General features: G+C 39.5%; 1 protein-coding gene across 2 annotated transcripts in view; it reads right to left on the bottom strand.

The window, feature by feature from the left end:
• PLPP1 (phospholipid phosphatase 1) overlaps positions 1-12,414 on the bottom strand; it is a 72,664-nt gene extending 60,250 nt beyond the window's left edge. For both annotated transcript variants that reach the window (XM_072416437.1, XM_072416438.1), the window contains exon 1: positions 12,139-12,414. In XM_072416437.1, coding sequence (XP_072272538.1) covers positions 12,139-12,196 — 58 coding nt within the window. In that variant the 5' untranslated portion in view covers positions 12,197-12,414. The remainder of the gene's footprint in view (positions 1-12,138) is intronic.
• Positions 12,415-16,322: the final 3,908 nt, after the last annotated feature.

Here is a 16,322-nt window from a genome sequence, read left to right as displayed (position 1 = left end):
GTATCCTCTCAATTTTTAAAACAAACACACATGGTCTGATTTATTAAAGGTCCCCAAGACTGGAGAAGATAGACTCATGGGTGAACCTAGGTGATCCAAGATACCTGTAATGGAGGAAATTTGCTATTAGTTGGCAAATGTTTTTAATTCTGAATCTGATCCATTTCAACTTTGCTGAATGTCTATCTTCTCCAGTCTTGGAGAGTTTTAATAAATCAGGCCTGTAGCAGGAACAAGCAGAAATGCTGAGAAGGGATGCTGAGCATTTGAGTGGAGGACCTGAATAACTTCATTGCTTCATTTACTACTTGTCAAGATTATCTAAATAGTTAAGCACTCATAGCTTGGCCACAGGTTACCTACAAACATTATTACCGAGTGTGCCAGGTAAACTCCATGCCAAGTAACAAACAATCTTTCTAAGAAAAAAAATAATACTAACAGAAAGGGAGGAACATTCTTAACAAGCAAAGTACATTTTCTGCCTATGGACGGAGAAGGGGAAGCGTTAAAAATGTATTCTCCTAGTCATGCAAAGGTTTCATGGTTCTACTGTAAATGACCGGGCTGGCCAAATGTGTTCTGATGTCTGCTAATACTTTTTTTTAATCTTACAGCCACATTTCCCAACCTTCAGCCCTGATGTCCTGTTTTATTAGAGCTATGCAGGCTCTGAACTTGAATTCTTAGCACATAATCAGGCAGTATGTGAGAGAGAAATGGGAGCAGTGAACAGCTCCAAAATGCTGCTGTCCAGCTGTGAATACTCTGGGGTATAGGACAGAAGCCGTTCTCAGGTCTGCACGCAGCAATAATCCACATGTACAGGAAAGAGTTGGAAGTGAATTGTATCAATGTGGCCTGGGATGACCTGGCTCCAGCATTCTATTTCCAGAGTCTGGGATTACGGCTAAATACACTTCAGCTCTTCCTAGTATTTAACACCTCCAGCAGTTTTAGAAAGCATTTTCTTTTCTGAGCATAATGAAGCCTCTCATTCCACTCCCCCTATCCAGTGTTCAGAATACTTTCTTCAAGAGAAGTTCTCAGTTCAGGCATGGCTGGAAAAGCACACAGGCTGCGGCCTTGGTGATCGGCCTCCGCAGTCCAATCTGATGGAGCATAAACATTTCCCAACAGTTTAGTGGACTAAGAGCCATCTGTGCAAGATATGCAAAGTGTATCCAGTCAGGTGAGCTCTGACATTGCATGGAGAAATTTTTATGGATCTGGCAGAAACCTAAAACAAAATCTGATTGTGAGCGCCATCGTTAGGGGTGCAAATGGAGGCCAAAGTATTGTGCTGCAAATCAAAGCATTATCAATATTATACAGTATTTATATAGCACCGACACATTACACTGCACTGTACAAAGTCCATAGTCATGTCACCAGCTGTCCCTGAAAGGGACTCACAATCCAATGTCTCTACTATAGTCATATGTCTAATACAGACTAAAGGGTAATTTTGGGGGGGGAAGCCAAATAAACTAACTGTATGTTTTTGGGATGTGGGAGGAAACCGAAGTAAACCCACACAAACACGGGGAGAACCTGTAAACTTCATGAAGATAGTGTCCTAGCCAAGGTTCGCTGCAAAGTCCAGAGTGCTAACTTCTGAGCTACTGTCCTGCTTAGAGGTCATTAGCTTGAATAGTATATGTCAATATGCAAACCCAACCCCTAATACCAACCGATTAGCTGTAGTAACACTCTCATTTACAGCACAATGAGTTGGCCTCTACTTGCTGCTACAGTTGAGACACCAATTAGAAACTGGAAATTGGAGTCGAACAAACATCCATAGTAGGGTTGCTACATTGGCAACGCCACCAATGCAGAGTAATGTGGCTTGTTGTCAATAGTGGCAATAGAAAAAAATCATCAGTGTGAAATGTTGTTTCCAAGAATTACAACTCCAAAAGAGTTATGACCAATTGTGGAGCACAGAGGACTGCGGGAACAAGAAAAATAGTACTTTATAATATTCCAATTCAATTTGAGAGAATAAGGAATCAGCCATTGCAAATGTAACGCTTTTCCAGTCTGAACGACAGCTTTACCTAAGTGTGATGTCCCACAAGTATTCACTATTGGAACTGTTTGGTGCCAAATATCTAGTAGACCTCAATATTACAAAAGCACTTGCTATTTACCAACCCCCTGTAACACAACAAACTCACTGAGAATGGTGTGCTTTCACAATGGGATGACTACCACTATTGAAATGGATTGATTTACACAATTGCATTACCTTATGTTGGGGGAAGGAAGGATAAGTGCACTTTCTATCAATACAAATTGTGTTGTTCATTTGACCTTTATGTCTAAATGCAGCCCTACTCCTGAGTATTGTATAGCTAGCATACAAATTTTAAAATGCCTTGAAATAAAGTTCAGACATGCAACTTGTTATAAAAGAGCCTCCACCCAGATGAGTATTTCAGGAATGACCCTGCCAGGAATACAGACAGTAACCTGAAGCCCATTTGTCATTCCAGTATGCAGGAATTTGCCATGACAGATGACAAGGAAAACACAATCACTTCCCCCTCTTCCTCTGTCACAATAGGCGAGAGGGCAGCAGGAGGTGTTCTTTCCACCACACACATTATACAAATGTAAACCAGACACACCAAGGATTAACAGGCAGGAAAAAACAAAAGCTTTGTTATCCTCACATGTTTCATATACACAGTTCAGCATGTCGGCCAGGCAGCTAAGGCGTCCTTTAGGGCATGTCTAAACACAATAATCAGCTTATGAGAGCCCCTGGAGTTTCCAAATTCCATCAACTCAAAGCAAGCCTCCTCAACTTTTCTTTATTCTATAACTACTGAATGTTTTTACATGAGAACAGCTGGGATAAAAGAAAAAGGGGCCATAAAATATGATGTCATACAACAGAGGAGATTGGGTTGAAGGGTGTCAGGGAAGAAAAAAAAAAAAAACTTTGACTGCCAAAGTGCTTTTAAGTATTAAAAAAATGATAGTAAAAAATGTGGATAGTTTTACAGGGACACAAGTAGGGGCTGATGTGACCACCAGGTAAAAGCACAATGTGCAGTATGGAACATAATTACCTGGTGCAACCAAAGACCTTTTAGCCAGGGATAGTTCTGTTGAGCAAAAATCAAAGTCACCAGTAGTAAATTTCTACCTGTACCTATTTCTACCTGTACACAGCTGTGGTTCAACAATTCTCAGAAACATTTATTTATTTCCATGCAAATGAAGCTACTTGAACACAGAACAACCACAAAAATGTATTTACCTGCTCATGCAATTAGCTTGCATGTAGACAAATTACAGGCATCCCCTGCTACAGGAGTTAGATTTTTGGGGAGATTTGAATGCTAAACCATATGTAAAGAATTGTAAAGCTAGAATATCCTATAATAAAGTAATTTACCAGTAGATTATAATGGTGCCCAACCTTTGGTGGTCAATTAGGGGAAATTGCCAGTTGGGTAAAAACGTATCTTAAAAGCAGAAAAAGGTAAGAAGCTCCAATTACATTTGATAAAATCTATGTACTGCATATTTTTCACTTAGCGGGAATTGATATTATTCAGTATAGTTGGTTCACATTGCACAATCCAATTATAAAGTCTGTGGACAATCTGTAAAATCTGTGGTCAATTTGATAATCTGTTTAGTCCTAACAAAAACATTTCCACCTAACCTAATTGCTTTTTTAGGGCTTTTCCCAAATGAGCTTTGACTTTCAAACTTAGTGTGAAATGTGTGAGAGTTCTAATTTAGTAGGTTGTACTGTCAGCCATGCACAAAATATGATTATTGTTAAACATGATTTATTTAATTCCAACATATTATGAAGCGCTGTACATTAAATAGGGATTCCGCAGATTAAACAGATTTAAGAATTGGATGTGATGATTGTCTAGATATGTCCTTCATATTTATTTTCCAGCTTTACCCTCCACCCCTGAGCCTTAGGACTCAAAAAATGGATTGAACAAAATTACAAATCTGTTCACATAAATCTTTTTTAAATGTATATTTTGCAATGCTTGCCTGCAGCTCAACTTTAATCTGGCCAATAAAATTAGAAACCTAATTTTAGTGCTCAGGAACCCAAACCAGAAACAACCTTCTCATCCATCCCTTCCTGTTTAACTTTGTACATTGTATGAAGGAATTATACCCAGAATTTGGTGTTATTCAACGCACAGATAAAGCTGAAAATATAGATGGAACATCTGGGTTAGATTTACTTGCACTGTGTGCACCCATCTATAGGTCAGCATGGCACATACACTACACAACTGAGTTATGAAAATGGGACCCTGCCTATTTTTTAGGGTATTATAGATAACTTTTGGTCTGAGAGTTCACTTGAGCAAAAAGTTTGTGCATTTAGGAAAACTAACTAGATAAAACTCCGGAACAATGGCTACATTTTAAAATGCACAGTTTAGGATACAGGTAAAATAAAATAATGGTCCAGAAAATGCCAAATTTATAATCAACAGAACTAATAGAGAAAGAAAGTAATATTGTGGTGTCTGCTGTGCGCTACATGAAGGATGTGGTTTCCACTTGCAGTACATTAATGACTCGCACAATTGCACTGAAACTGTTCTTATATTGCATGCTTCCTAACAAATCCTAATTTGGCACAAGAATTAAATTTAACTCCTATCCGTCCATCCGCCCATGGAGAAGTGATAACTAAATATATGACAATGTATGGCATCTGTCAGCAGTTGTAAAGCCCCTCTTTGCTTACACTCAGTAAAAGCCGTTAAATACTAATCCCAGGCAACACAAGGAGTTTAATTATAACTCAGAGATCCAGTATGATGTAAAAGATATGTGACGCATTTACAATTAAATCTGAGGGGTCACACAATGCATTACAATGGCCTATTTAGCACAGAGCAACACTTTAAATAATGTTCAGGTTTTAGGCCAATCCTGCTAAAATATTGAGGGACAGTGGGAAGAATAACGCCACTCGCTCAGATATCTTTTAGCTATTAATATATTTAAAACATTTTTGGGGTTTGCCCTACTACCTTTGCAATCTGTCTTTCATTTTGAAGTTAACACATTTTATCTCCTTTTTACATCTTTTGTTATATTCTTTGTATATTCTTCATATGATGAAGGTGTTGCTTCATTTTTATATTTTTGGAATGCTCTTTTCTTACTCTTTAGGGTGTCAGTATGCCACCCCTAAAGACTTCAAAAAATATCTTTGGCGTAAGGCCACTGAATAGCACTACCAAGTGCTGTTGGATCCAGAACTATTCAGGCACCATGATATGGGAGGGTATTTATTTCTGATCAAGCAGCTTGCAAAGCTGCGAAACATCTTCAACATTCTTCTTCAACGTCTTCAAGAACAAGTCCAGTTAAAATCAGTCTAAGTACTGCTAAATATGCAACAAACTGGATAAAGTTTTACTAAAAATTCAGTTAAATGTATTTTTAACTTTACAGTGTAAAAGGATTTCTAGGTGTGCAACATTCTATAATGAAATTCACCTGGGCAACCCATATATCTGAAATTCTACCCTACTACAACAGACAGACAGTTTGATGGTGGCTAGTTACTTCCCCTCCAGACTATTGAGTCAAGGTTACAGTATTGAATGTATAGCAAGGTTCAAGAGGAAATAGGCAGAGCTGATGATTACAGAAGATGGGCAATACTTGTAAGTGAGTGAATCCCCATATTTGCGAAATGTACTGAAAATCTGATACACCCATTACCAGTATGCAATAAAAAAATTTTGGGTCATTTTTACTACCTTTGCATTTTCTGGCACCAATGAATAGTGCAATAATATATTTTTTTTTACATTAGGAGATCTAACTTTACCGGCTACTACCTGACCTTGGTTATGGTTGCATACCTACTACTGACGCCCAGATTAAATCCGACCCGTGTTAGGGTTCATTCCCACAGCTCCCCCCTAGACAGTACAGCTATGTATGAAACATCAATAAGAAAGAGGACAATCCACCAGTGATTATAACCAGTTCAGTTCATGAGCACAAAGTCCATTATGACAACAACCATTTCACAACAGAATATTCATTAACCAAGTTACTCAGCAGTCACCTATTTCCAAGCCATAAACTATCCCTATCAGAAGAGATAGCACATTGCTGATAGAGCTCTTTGGACTGAAGCTCTAACCTACCTGTTATAAATAAACAGAAAGTCCAATGACATGATTTATCATCACATCTACACACCCTGGTATCTCCCACAGGAAACAAAATAAAGGCTAAAAATAAACAGAATATTTGTGGTGCAGATTTCTTGATTTAAAAATTGCCCTGCTTCCTGTGAAGTATTTCAGAAAATAGAAAGGAAGTGAACATACTATTAATGTGATTTTCCTTTACAGGGCTTTTACAGGTCAAACAACTAAAGACTGAATTTTATGAATATGTAATACCCATTAAAAGCCAACTTCATGTTTAGTTGCATTGATTCCTTTGTAGAGTACATAATGGTTCTTTATAAATAAATAATAACAATTGGCAACAATAGCAGAAATTTGCCATGCACAGGAGAAGTGCGGCAACCCATACTATACCCTTACCATTAGGTTGACGTTACATTAGTACGAGGGATAACTTTGGGATACCTAGCACCATGTTGTTGAGACTGAGGCTTTAAAGGATTACACTGTAGAATGCCATGGTGATCATCTCCTAAAAGACCAGGATGTTGACATGGCAGGAACTGACAGACTTCCTCTAAGTGACCTCAACCACCCAATAAACCCAATCTCAACAGGTTCCTCCTTTGGTGAGCATTCTTAGTAATCTGATATTTTACAAGGCAGGGTAAACATTTCCATGTTGCAGTAACACAAGTAATGTACACTGGTATGCTGCCGTGACAATAATTTTGCAAAACGTTTTATATGCTGGGTAAATTGACAGCCCATTTAAATAATGGTGTGCCCTAAAGTGGGAATAAAAGGTAAAATAGGCTAGCAGACAAGGCTATTCACCTGCTGGCATTTTTTTGTACATTGACTTCGGAGCATGCATGATACGATATATGGTTCCAGGATCCATTAAGCTGGGTGCCAAGATAATGTAAACCTGGCACGCAAAGTAAATGGGCAACCCAGAAGTACGGAGGGAACGACATGGCACCAGCAGGGGGTAAAGAGACACAGGAAGTAGGGCTGGCTGTGGTTTACTGGTGTCTGTCTCATGCCAATGAACAATTAGTGCTAGCTGCAGCATTAATAAAAGGCACTGAACATTGGAAAATATGTCCAGAAAAAGGTAGGCATATGGCTAAGAACCACTTACCAGAATTGCCAATGCTCTATTTTGCCCACTATGCCTTTGTATTGTATGATGTCTTTGAGAAGGGGCAGGCATCTTGTTGAAGGTAGGGTTTAGTTTTCTTTGTAGTAAAGCAAGGAAGACAGTAAAGAAATGACCGAATCTCACTACCGAGATCAGCAATCATAGGCAGCAGTGTCTAAAGCTGCATACACACCTGCAATTTTTCTCGTTGGAAAGGATCTTTCACGATCCTTTCCAACGAGAAAAGACTGCACGATGCATGAACGATGCTGTACATACAGCACCGTTCATGCTCTATGGAGAGGGGAGGGGGAGAGCGACGGAGCGGCACCCTGCTGTGCGCTCTCCCCTTCCCTTTCATTAGGATCGGTCGTCGTCCATCGTCCATGGATCCGCCAGGACGGTCGTCGGACGATGGACGACGACCGACTGTACACACGGCAGATTTTCGCCCGATAATTGGCCGATACCGATTATCGGGCGAGAAAAATTTGCCGTGTGTACGCAGCTTTAGATCTCACATTGCAGATACACAGTTATGAGGTTGTAGACACAAGAATGCCTAAGCGCGCTCTTCTACCAGGAAGTACACTGCTATTTTCCAGGAGGAACTCCAGACAACAGGGTAGATTTTTTGCACAATTAATATTTTGTTCCTTATAACATATAAATCTTCACTTTTAAGGCTCAGGCCCATGTTATTATTCTCCCATACACTACTAAATAATGTGCTACATTTTTTTATACCTTACACACTTTAATACATGAGGCCAGTAGTGAAATAACTGCCCAAACTTGTCTTTATCAAGCAATCATTCATGTATGGGGAGCATTACTGCACCTTGCCACACCTGAACTGATATTTTTCCAGTGTCTGCATATTACGCTACCATTCGGAAAGTTTATCTTCTAAGTAGATGGGAACATCCAGGACAAGTGTAGTCTCAGTGCAGATGTAATGCTCCTTTACAAATCATTTATAGATTTAATTATAGAGTGGGAGTCTCAGAAGACCTCAGGGCACTACACATGAAAAGGCCTGCAAAGTCTGGAGAGCAGGCTGCTCTGTAATTGTGGCTATTAAACTCTCAGGCTGCCCTTAACCCTTCCGCTGCTCTGTAACAAACTTAGAAGGCCAAAACAGTGACCCAGTCAAGTGAATAATTTTTCATGATGCCCGTTTAAGTCATAATGTTCCAGAATGGAAGATAAACTAAAGATAACTGCATAGACCACCAAGATCACCAAGCTTGACATAAATGCTGAGACCAATTGCACTTTTTGTAGCAGAAGCACATAGTAAAACAGGGCTCTGTATATGCAATGTGGTTACCAGTGCCATTTACTGTGAATGGCTTCACAAACTGTACAGTGGGAGCAGACAACACAATGACCTGCAACACACCACAATGCACATATCATGTAACATTAATGCTATTGATGAGGTTTATTGGAAGACAATGCATAATATGTAAGTGGTCTTAACATAATGTACATTTTTGTAACGCAAAAACACATCATATGGGACTGCAGTGATGAGCGTTACTGCAATTTAGGCCAATGCATCTTTCCAAGTGCAATGTTTTGCAGTGAATAGCACGGAAAACCTGTATATATTAGTGGCCAATACACCTGCAGAGCATCACATCTCACAGCACATTGATTGTGGTGCTGTGTTGCCACAAAAGGGGTAATGCGTGTTTTTGAATTGGTACTATTTGTAGCCTACTCAAAATAAAAAAAGACTGCTATAATGTAATGCCATTTATCATGCATATAATGAATCCACCCCTAGGACTCATTCCTAAACTACATACACACACATCCAGTGTTCAATCCAGAAACTTTTTGAAGAAATTGTAGGCAGGTGGCAGCCCCTGTATTGTTACCCAACTCTTCAGTAACCACTCAAAAACCAGCCAGGTGGTTACTGAAAAGTGCCGGGCGAGGTGTCGGGGTAAAAGTGTCCAGGGCTGTTTGGGGTGCGGAGAACACTGACCTCAAATGATTCTCCAATTATCACCTCAGGACTGGTATCGGATGAGAATCTGGCATGTGTACAGCGTTCGTCCGACGTCGTTCATGGATGCGTCCTGACACCTCCATGAACAACAAACAACTGTAATACAAGTACCGGTGCCGCTTGCTTGTTCTCCCCTCTCAATAGAACAGCGCTCTATGTACATCGCTTGTTCATGCATCTTTCAGTCTTTTGTCATTGGAAAGGATCATGAAAGATCTTTTCCAACGACAAAACTCCAATGTGTGTACACAGCCTTACCATTTGATGCACATTACCATACCCATTAGCCTGTGTTGCTTTACCTTGTTGTGGGCTGCCTACTTGCTCAATGCTACGGTAACTTACTAAAACTGCATTTTTTTGGAAAGGACACTGCAAATCAGCCTAAAAGAAACAGCTAAAGAAGAGAGGAGGTACTGCGATAACTGAAGTAGGTGCCATTTAGAAGAGTTGTTTAACAGCTACACAGTGGGAAAATCTACAATGTTTCCCATTAAATTTTGCATTGATTGTAAGCTCTTTGGGGCTTCTCCTCCTCCTGTGTCACTGTTTGTACCTATCTGTCATTTGCAACCCCTATTTAGTGTACAGTGCTGCTTAGTATGTTGGCGCTACAGAAATCCTGTTTATGCATGATATTATTATTAATAATAATAATAATAATAATAATATTAATAATAATAAAGCAACCAGCTAATTAATATCCCTTTAACACAGTTAGTATTGCAGTCTCTTGCACAACATCATGTAATATTTTGTGTACTTTTGACATTATTTGGCAACTAGGAAAAAAAAGAAAATGGTTCACAATCTTTTGCATCCACAAGATATGCACACACTTTGTATGACCCTCCAACAACACCACCAAAAGACTGTTTGCAATCCACATGTCACATATAAACTGATCTCCTGCTCAGCTGTCACCTAGCTAGACTCTGACAGCCTATAAAACTCCTCAGCTGGTGCTGACAGTACTTTACGCCATGAAGGAAGCACCGAGACATCAACCACAAATTACTGAAACTGGATCAGCATGTTCGCTGGGAAGTACAAATACAAATGCAGCACTGCAACCTTATATACCCATAGTAGGAAGAAATTACAACTGGAATACCTAAAGGCTAAGTTAACACGTTAAGAAGCAACATGTGTTTTATAAGTGTCTGGGAAGCATTTGTAAAATGTTTTTTTAAGCTTTTGGAAAGTTTTGTTAATAAGACCCTGTGACACACTTAAAGGTTTGCAGGTAAAATCACGTTTATATACAGTACCTACTTCCAGTGTTTTACCTTTCTATAAATTATTTTTGTATTCACTTACAATATGGCTCTGGAAATTTGACTTCCAAAAAAGTATATTTTCTAGCCAAGCCGCTCTCTTCCCTCCTCCTCATGCTAGACCATGAACTTTAATATTACAGAGATTGCAAATCTTTATTAATGTGAAGTAAATCCAAGTCTTTATGCCCAAGTGAACAAGGCCAAAGGGTATCACCCTTGGATAAAGAATCTGAAGATTCACCGGGGGAACATGTAAAGACCAAACACTGAAGAACACTGATCTTACACTCATATGACAGCTGCTGCGAGGAAATAAGATTTAATCACAAAGCCTTCCTACACAAATATAATGAATAATATAACCACAAGGCCATTTAATTATGAATAAGGTGATTGTCTAAGATAAAAAAGTAAGTTTTTCCAATTTTACAAGAACTGCATGTTCATAATTTTACCAGGAAGAAAGTGAAGTAGGATTCAAACTAGGAAACTTTCAATATAGAACGGGAAAAGATTAAATTTAGATTTAGATTTCAATTGCGGTCTGGGTTAAACTTGGGGAGATTTTACATCAATTCCTGTCCAGGCGACTGAAAAAGGTAAAATCTCATAACACAAAACTAATCTAAAGTTTTTTTAACTAACCTAAAGAGTTTTATGGCAAAATAGTCCCTTTAGTGGAAAAAAACTTTTTCCCTGCTGGTGGCTTTTTTACTTATCAAGCACAGCCCTATATTCGGCACCATATAGACCAGATGCCAGGGGTGATTGCCCAATGGTGGTGAGAATGGTGGTTTCAGGGTTTTCTGATTCTGGACATGTCATCGCTGCAGGGTGCTTTCGATAAGGTGTTTGCCATATTTGTCAAGAGTGCCAATTATGGCAAAAGCTCACCTAAACCAATGAAAATGTAATTCCAGGGCAGATTTAGGCGTTTAAAGGGACAGTTAACCCTTCTCTGATGTCTTAAGTATTACCAATCACATTGTTTTCACTGTCTGTATCCCTCCAGGCAGATTTACTCCCTCCTCCCATTGTTGATGATTTTCTTGCACAGAAGCATAGGAAAAAATCCTCCCAATAGGCGCACAGACAGCAGCAAAAAACAGCCAGACGTTATCGATCATCGCACTATATCGTCTATGCCAAAAGCAAATCATTTGCATCGGTTACAAATAAAGAGCTTTGTACAATTCCTCCAGGACAATGATCTGCCATCTGGTAAAGATATCATTTGTGTTGGGTCACAGCTAATATTTACATGATAGCAAAAGATTCTGCATGATGAAGAGCTGCCTATGTAACTTCACCCCTAACAAAGGAATCAAAGAGGAGGAGGACAATACTGGAGGGGTTAGTATGTCAGAGAAGGCATGCAAAGCTTAATGAAGTGTGACACATATGGAAGGAATATCATATTACATGCTCAGAAATGGGGACCCCCTGTCAGAGGGTGATGAGGGACCCCCATGGACAGGGATAGAAGCAGGAACATGCTGATGATGGTAGTAATTGGAGACATACCCAGGATCACACACACTATGTCCAGCACCACAAAGGGGATCCTCGCCTTGTCAAACATTGTATTCTCTTGTTCTGTTACAGGAGACCAAAGAAAGGGCAGAGACAAGACCAAATCACTGCAACAGGTCCTGACCTCTCATCTGACAGTCCAGAAAAGTGAAGGGATCTGAAGATTAGGACAGTCCTTGGTGTAAGGATCTGAAGATTGACAGTCCTTGGTGTAGGGATCTGAAAATTAGGACAGTGCTTGGTGTAAGGATCTGAAGATTGACAGTCCTTGGATCTGAAGATTGACAGTCCTTGGAATAGGGATCTGAAGATTGGGACAGTCCTTGGTGTAGGGATCTGAAGATTGACAGTCCTTGGAATAGGGATCTGAAGATTGGGACAGTCCTTGGTGTAGGGATCTGAAAATTAGGACAGTGCTTGGTGTAGGGATCTGAAAATTAGGACAGTGCTTGGTGTAGGGATCTGAGGATTGACAGTCTCAGGAGTAGGGATCACAGGATTGACAGCCCTTTGGGTAGAGATCTGAGAATTCTGACAGACCCAGAAATAGGGATTTCAGTATTGCAACAGTCCTTGGTGTAGGAAATTGAGGATTGACAGTCTCAGGAGTAGGGATCACAGGATTACCACAGTCCTTGGAATCTCAATATGACAGCAGAGTTTAGTGCAAGGCTCTCCCAGTATAAATATTATGGCTATAAACAATTGAGGATTGTGACAGTTCCAGAAGTCAGCAGCAGGTTGACGCTCCAGATTAGCATGGGGTGTGATTGGCAGGCCAGTGTAATGGAAGAAGGTTCCGATCAGCAGGGGGTGAAGATGTCGGTACTCCCAGCTCTGCCCGCAGCTCACTGCGCCCGCATGGGGAGCTCCGCTATGTTATGTGCAGGGCGGAGTGGGAGTGACTGCATCTATGACACGAGGGTCTGGAATTACCATGGCAGCCAATAAATAATCCTGAAGCGGGATAGGTGTTTACAGAAGGCGTGGTTCAAAGCAATGACCAATAATAGGCGACGTTTCCCGGAAAAGTTCTGCGTATATGATTGGCTGTGATCAGACTCAAAGGTACTGGTGCTTTAAAGGAAATAGGACAGCGATGGGTGGGGCACACACAGGGCGTGGCATTGCAGCTAGTTCGAAAGCTCCGCCCCGACACTTCTGTGCCAATGTCGCATTGTAACGTCATAGAAGTGCGACGTACCGGTAGTTGTGTGCTACACGTGGGTAGTGGTCTCATGAATACAGTTATTAGAGATGGAGATCACACGCTGAGTATTGGTAAATAATAGCAGTAAATAACAATCTTTTCGATCACTGAGTATTGAGTCAGAGGGCTGGATGAATTATTAGGGCCCATTTACACTTTAGGTTTGTGTTTTGGTGCTAATGGTGTACCTGAGCCAGCAATTTATATGAATGAATGGAAAGAGACGTGCATGATGTAATGTAGACTAGATTGTAAGCTCTTCAGGGCAGGGTACTCCCCTCCTCCTGTGTCACTGTCTGTATCTAACTGTCATTTGTAACCCCTATTTAATGTACAGCGCTACATAATATGTTGGTGCTATATAAATATGGTTTATTAATAATAATAACAGTATTGGAGTGTCAACCCTGCTTTGCCTCAGTATGTTGGAGTTCCATTCTAAATAAATCACGTTGTATTACTGCATCATACTAAAGTCCAAATGTGTCTGATCTCTCTTTTTCATTTAATTTACATATCTGAGATGCATTGTGAAAACTGTGTAAACTGTGTAAGTGTAAACTGTGTGAAGGGAGCCTTATCAATGCACTAAAAATGTGGACCTGCAGTGTATGCATTCACTTCAAAGGTTAAAACCAACTTGCGATGGGGTAACATTGCATTTGACAAGTGTCTTAGTTTACGATTATGTTTCTGATGTCAGGACATTTTTGGAAACTATGAAAATGTATGTTTTTGTTTGATTTGATTTCTGTATGATTGTCCTCACGTGTCTCTATGTGTACTTCTGGTTTTGTCTCAATAGAAAAAAATATTTATTAAAAAAAATGTCAAATTAGTTTCTCTGGAAATGATCTTTTTTGATGAATGAGCGCTGGGGAGGGTGAGTTTTCCCCCACAGGAAAGCACAGTGGTCATTCATCAATCCACCAGGGCAAATTGATAAACAATGTTGGGGGACTGCTATAGACAAAGATTTTCGCCAGAGATGAGCACAACCATTTGTCTCAGGCAACAATCATCTGATGTGTTTGTTGCCTTAGGCACTGCTGCCTCTGATTACCGGAGTCCTGCAATCAGCTGGAGGTTCTGACAAGAGAAAGCAAAATTCTTCTAAATTGATGACCATCTTCACACACAGACCAGATCAACTGCAGGGACCCTATAGGCAATGGGCCTGATTTATTAAAGCTCTCCAAGTCTGGAGAGGATACACTTACATTCGTGAAGCTGGGTGATCAAGCAAAGCTGAAATGGACTTCCTAAAAGTCATTTGCTACTTATTAGCAAATGTTTTCAATTCTGAACAATTCCAAGTTTGCTGGATCACCCAGCTTCACTGATGAAAGTGTATCCTCTCCAGCCTTGGAGAGCTTTAATAAATGAGGCCCAATAATGGAGATTAGTCATTTGTCCATTGTATTTATTTGGCACTAGCTTACATTATTTAGTTCCTCTTTTAGTTAATATTCAATGTCTAACACAAAACAGGATTGTACTGATAGTATGTATGCTGGGATTTTGGAGGAAGTTGAAGTTGGACTTGGCTGCTCATTGAATCAAAGTAAAATTATATGAATTATGCAACTGTGTAAATGATTTTTTATGTTGTCAAAGTAACTGTAATAAAGTAACATTTTGGGGGTGTACCATTTTCAAAGAGTTGCACTGCATTCACTGATAAATGATATACTGTATAGGTACACATAGTTTCTGTATGGATTTATCATGCCATAATGGTAGCAGACTGACCTTTATGTGATGCCCTTCCAGGTGCTCTAATTTTAAAAGCTTTCCAGTACTGTTCTCACTTTCCTGATGATGTAATTATTTCCAATGGTCTTTTTCCATTTCATCAGTGGAAAATAGGTGTAACGGTCTTAATTCTAGGAAAATCAGACTTTATTGATTTTTACATTGTAAATAGATTACCAACTGATCTTTTCTGTGGTCTGGTATTTATTAGTTTATGATATGCTGAATACAACACATATGAGAAGAGATAAAGTAATGCTTGACATTCCTGTATTGTGAAATCTTATTACATCACGTTTCAGGGTTGTAATTAACTCATTAGGCACTATTCACAGCTAAACTGACCACATGACGAGAAGGAAGTGTAAGTTTAGATAGTTAACAAACCTTTCTAGTAAGTGGTCCAAAGAGTTCTACAATTATTCACATGTAGAAAGTTAAAAAAAAAAAGTAAAGACTAGATTGTAAGCTCTTCGGGCCAGGGTCCTCTCCTCTTCCTGTGTCACTGTCTGTATTCGTCTGTCATTTGCAACCCCTATTTAAAGTACAGCGCTGAATAATATGTTTGTGCTATATAAATCCCGTTTATTATTTTTAATAATAATATTAAGACTGATCTGTGGTCCCTCCTTAGCTTGACATTCACTGAGCATGTTTAAACCTGAAAAAAGTTTGCTCAAAATACTTTGTTTCAATAATTTTTATTGCATTTTTCAAACAGTAAGCACATAAATGGAATAATACAAATACACAAATATTATATTAAAGCATTAGGATGTGTCTTTGCCTAAATTACTTTCAATCATTTTTTATTAGAGTAACAAAAGTATCCTACCCCATTGCCCATCCAAACTTTGTATTAGCTCAAATAAATCTTCGGGGCTGGGAGCTCTTTAGGAATGTACAGGAAGTTCTCGAGTTAAGGGCATCCAACATACTCCCTCCTGTGCAAGACTGAGGCTGGATTGGGGGGTTTGCATGACTTTCAGAAGAAATCTTTTGCTAAACACAGCTGAGGGTGTGGGTGATCTTAGGGGGGTGAGCTCTTTTTGCAGCCTCTTGTGACTCTTTAATGACCAAGACAAACTCTACAGTTGTTTCTTTTTGGATACCAGCACTGCTTGTTCCAGAAGTTATTGAATATCTAGGCTCCTTAAAGTTGTTTTTTTTTCTTGCTTTATTTGTTATTAACTCACAGTTAGGAGTTAAG

The sequence above is a fragment of the Pyxicephalus adspersus genome, chromosome 6 (genome assembly GCF_032062135.1).
Source record: "Pyxicephalus adspersus chromosome 6, UCB_Pads_2.0, whole genome shotgun sequence".
Taxonomy (NCBI): Eukaryota; Metazoa; Chordata; class Amphibia; order Anura; family Pyxicephalidae; genus Pyxicephalus; species Pyxicephalus adspersus.
This window is presented reverse-complemented; position numbering and strand designations above follow the sequence as displayed.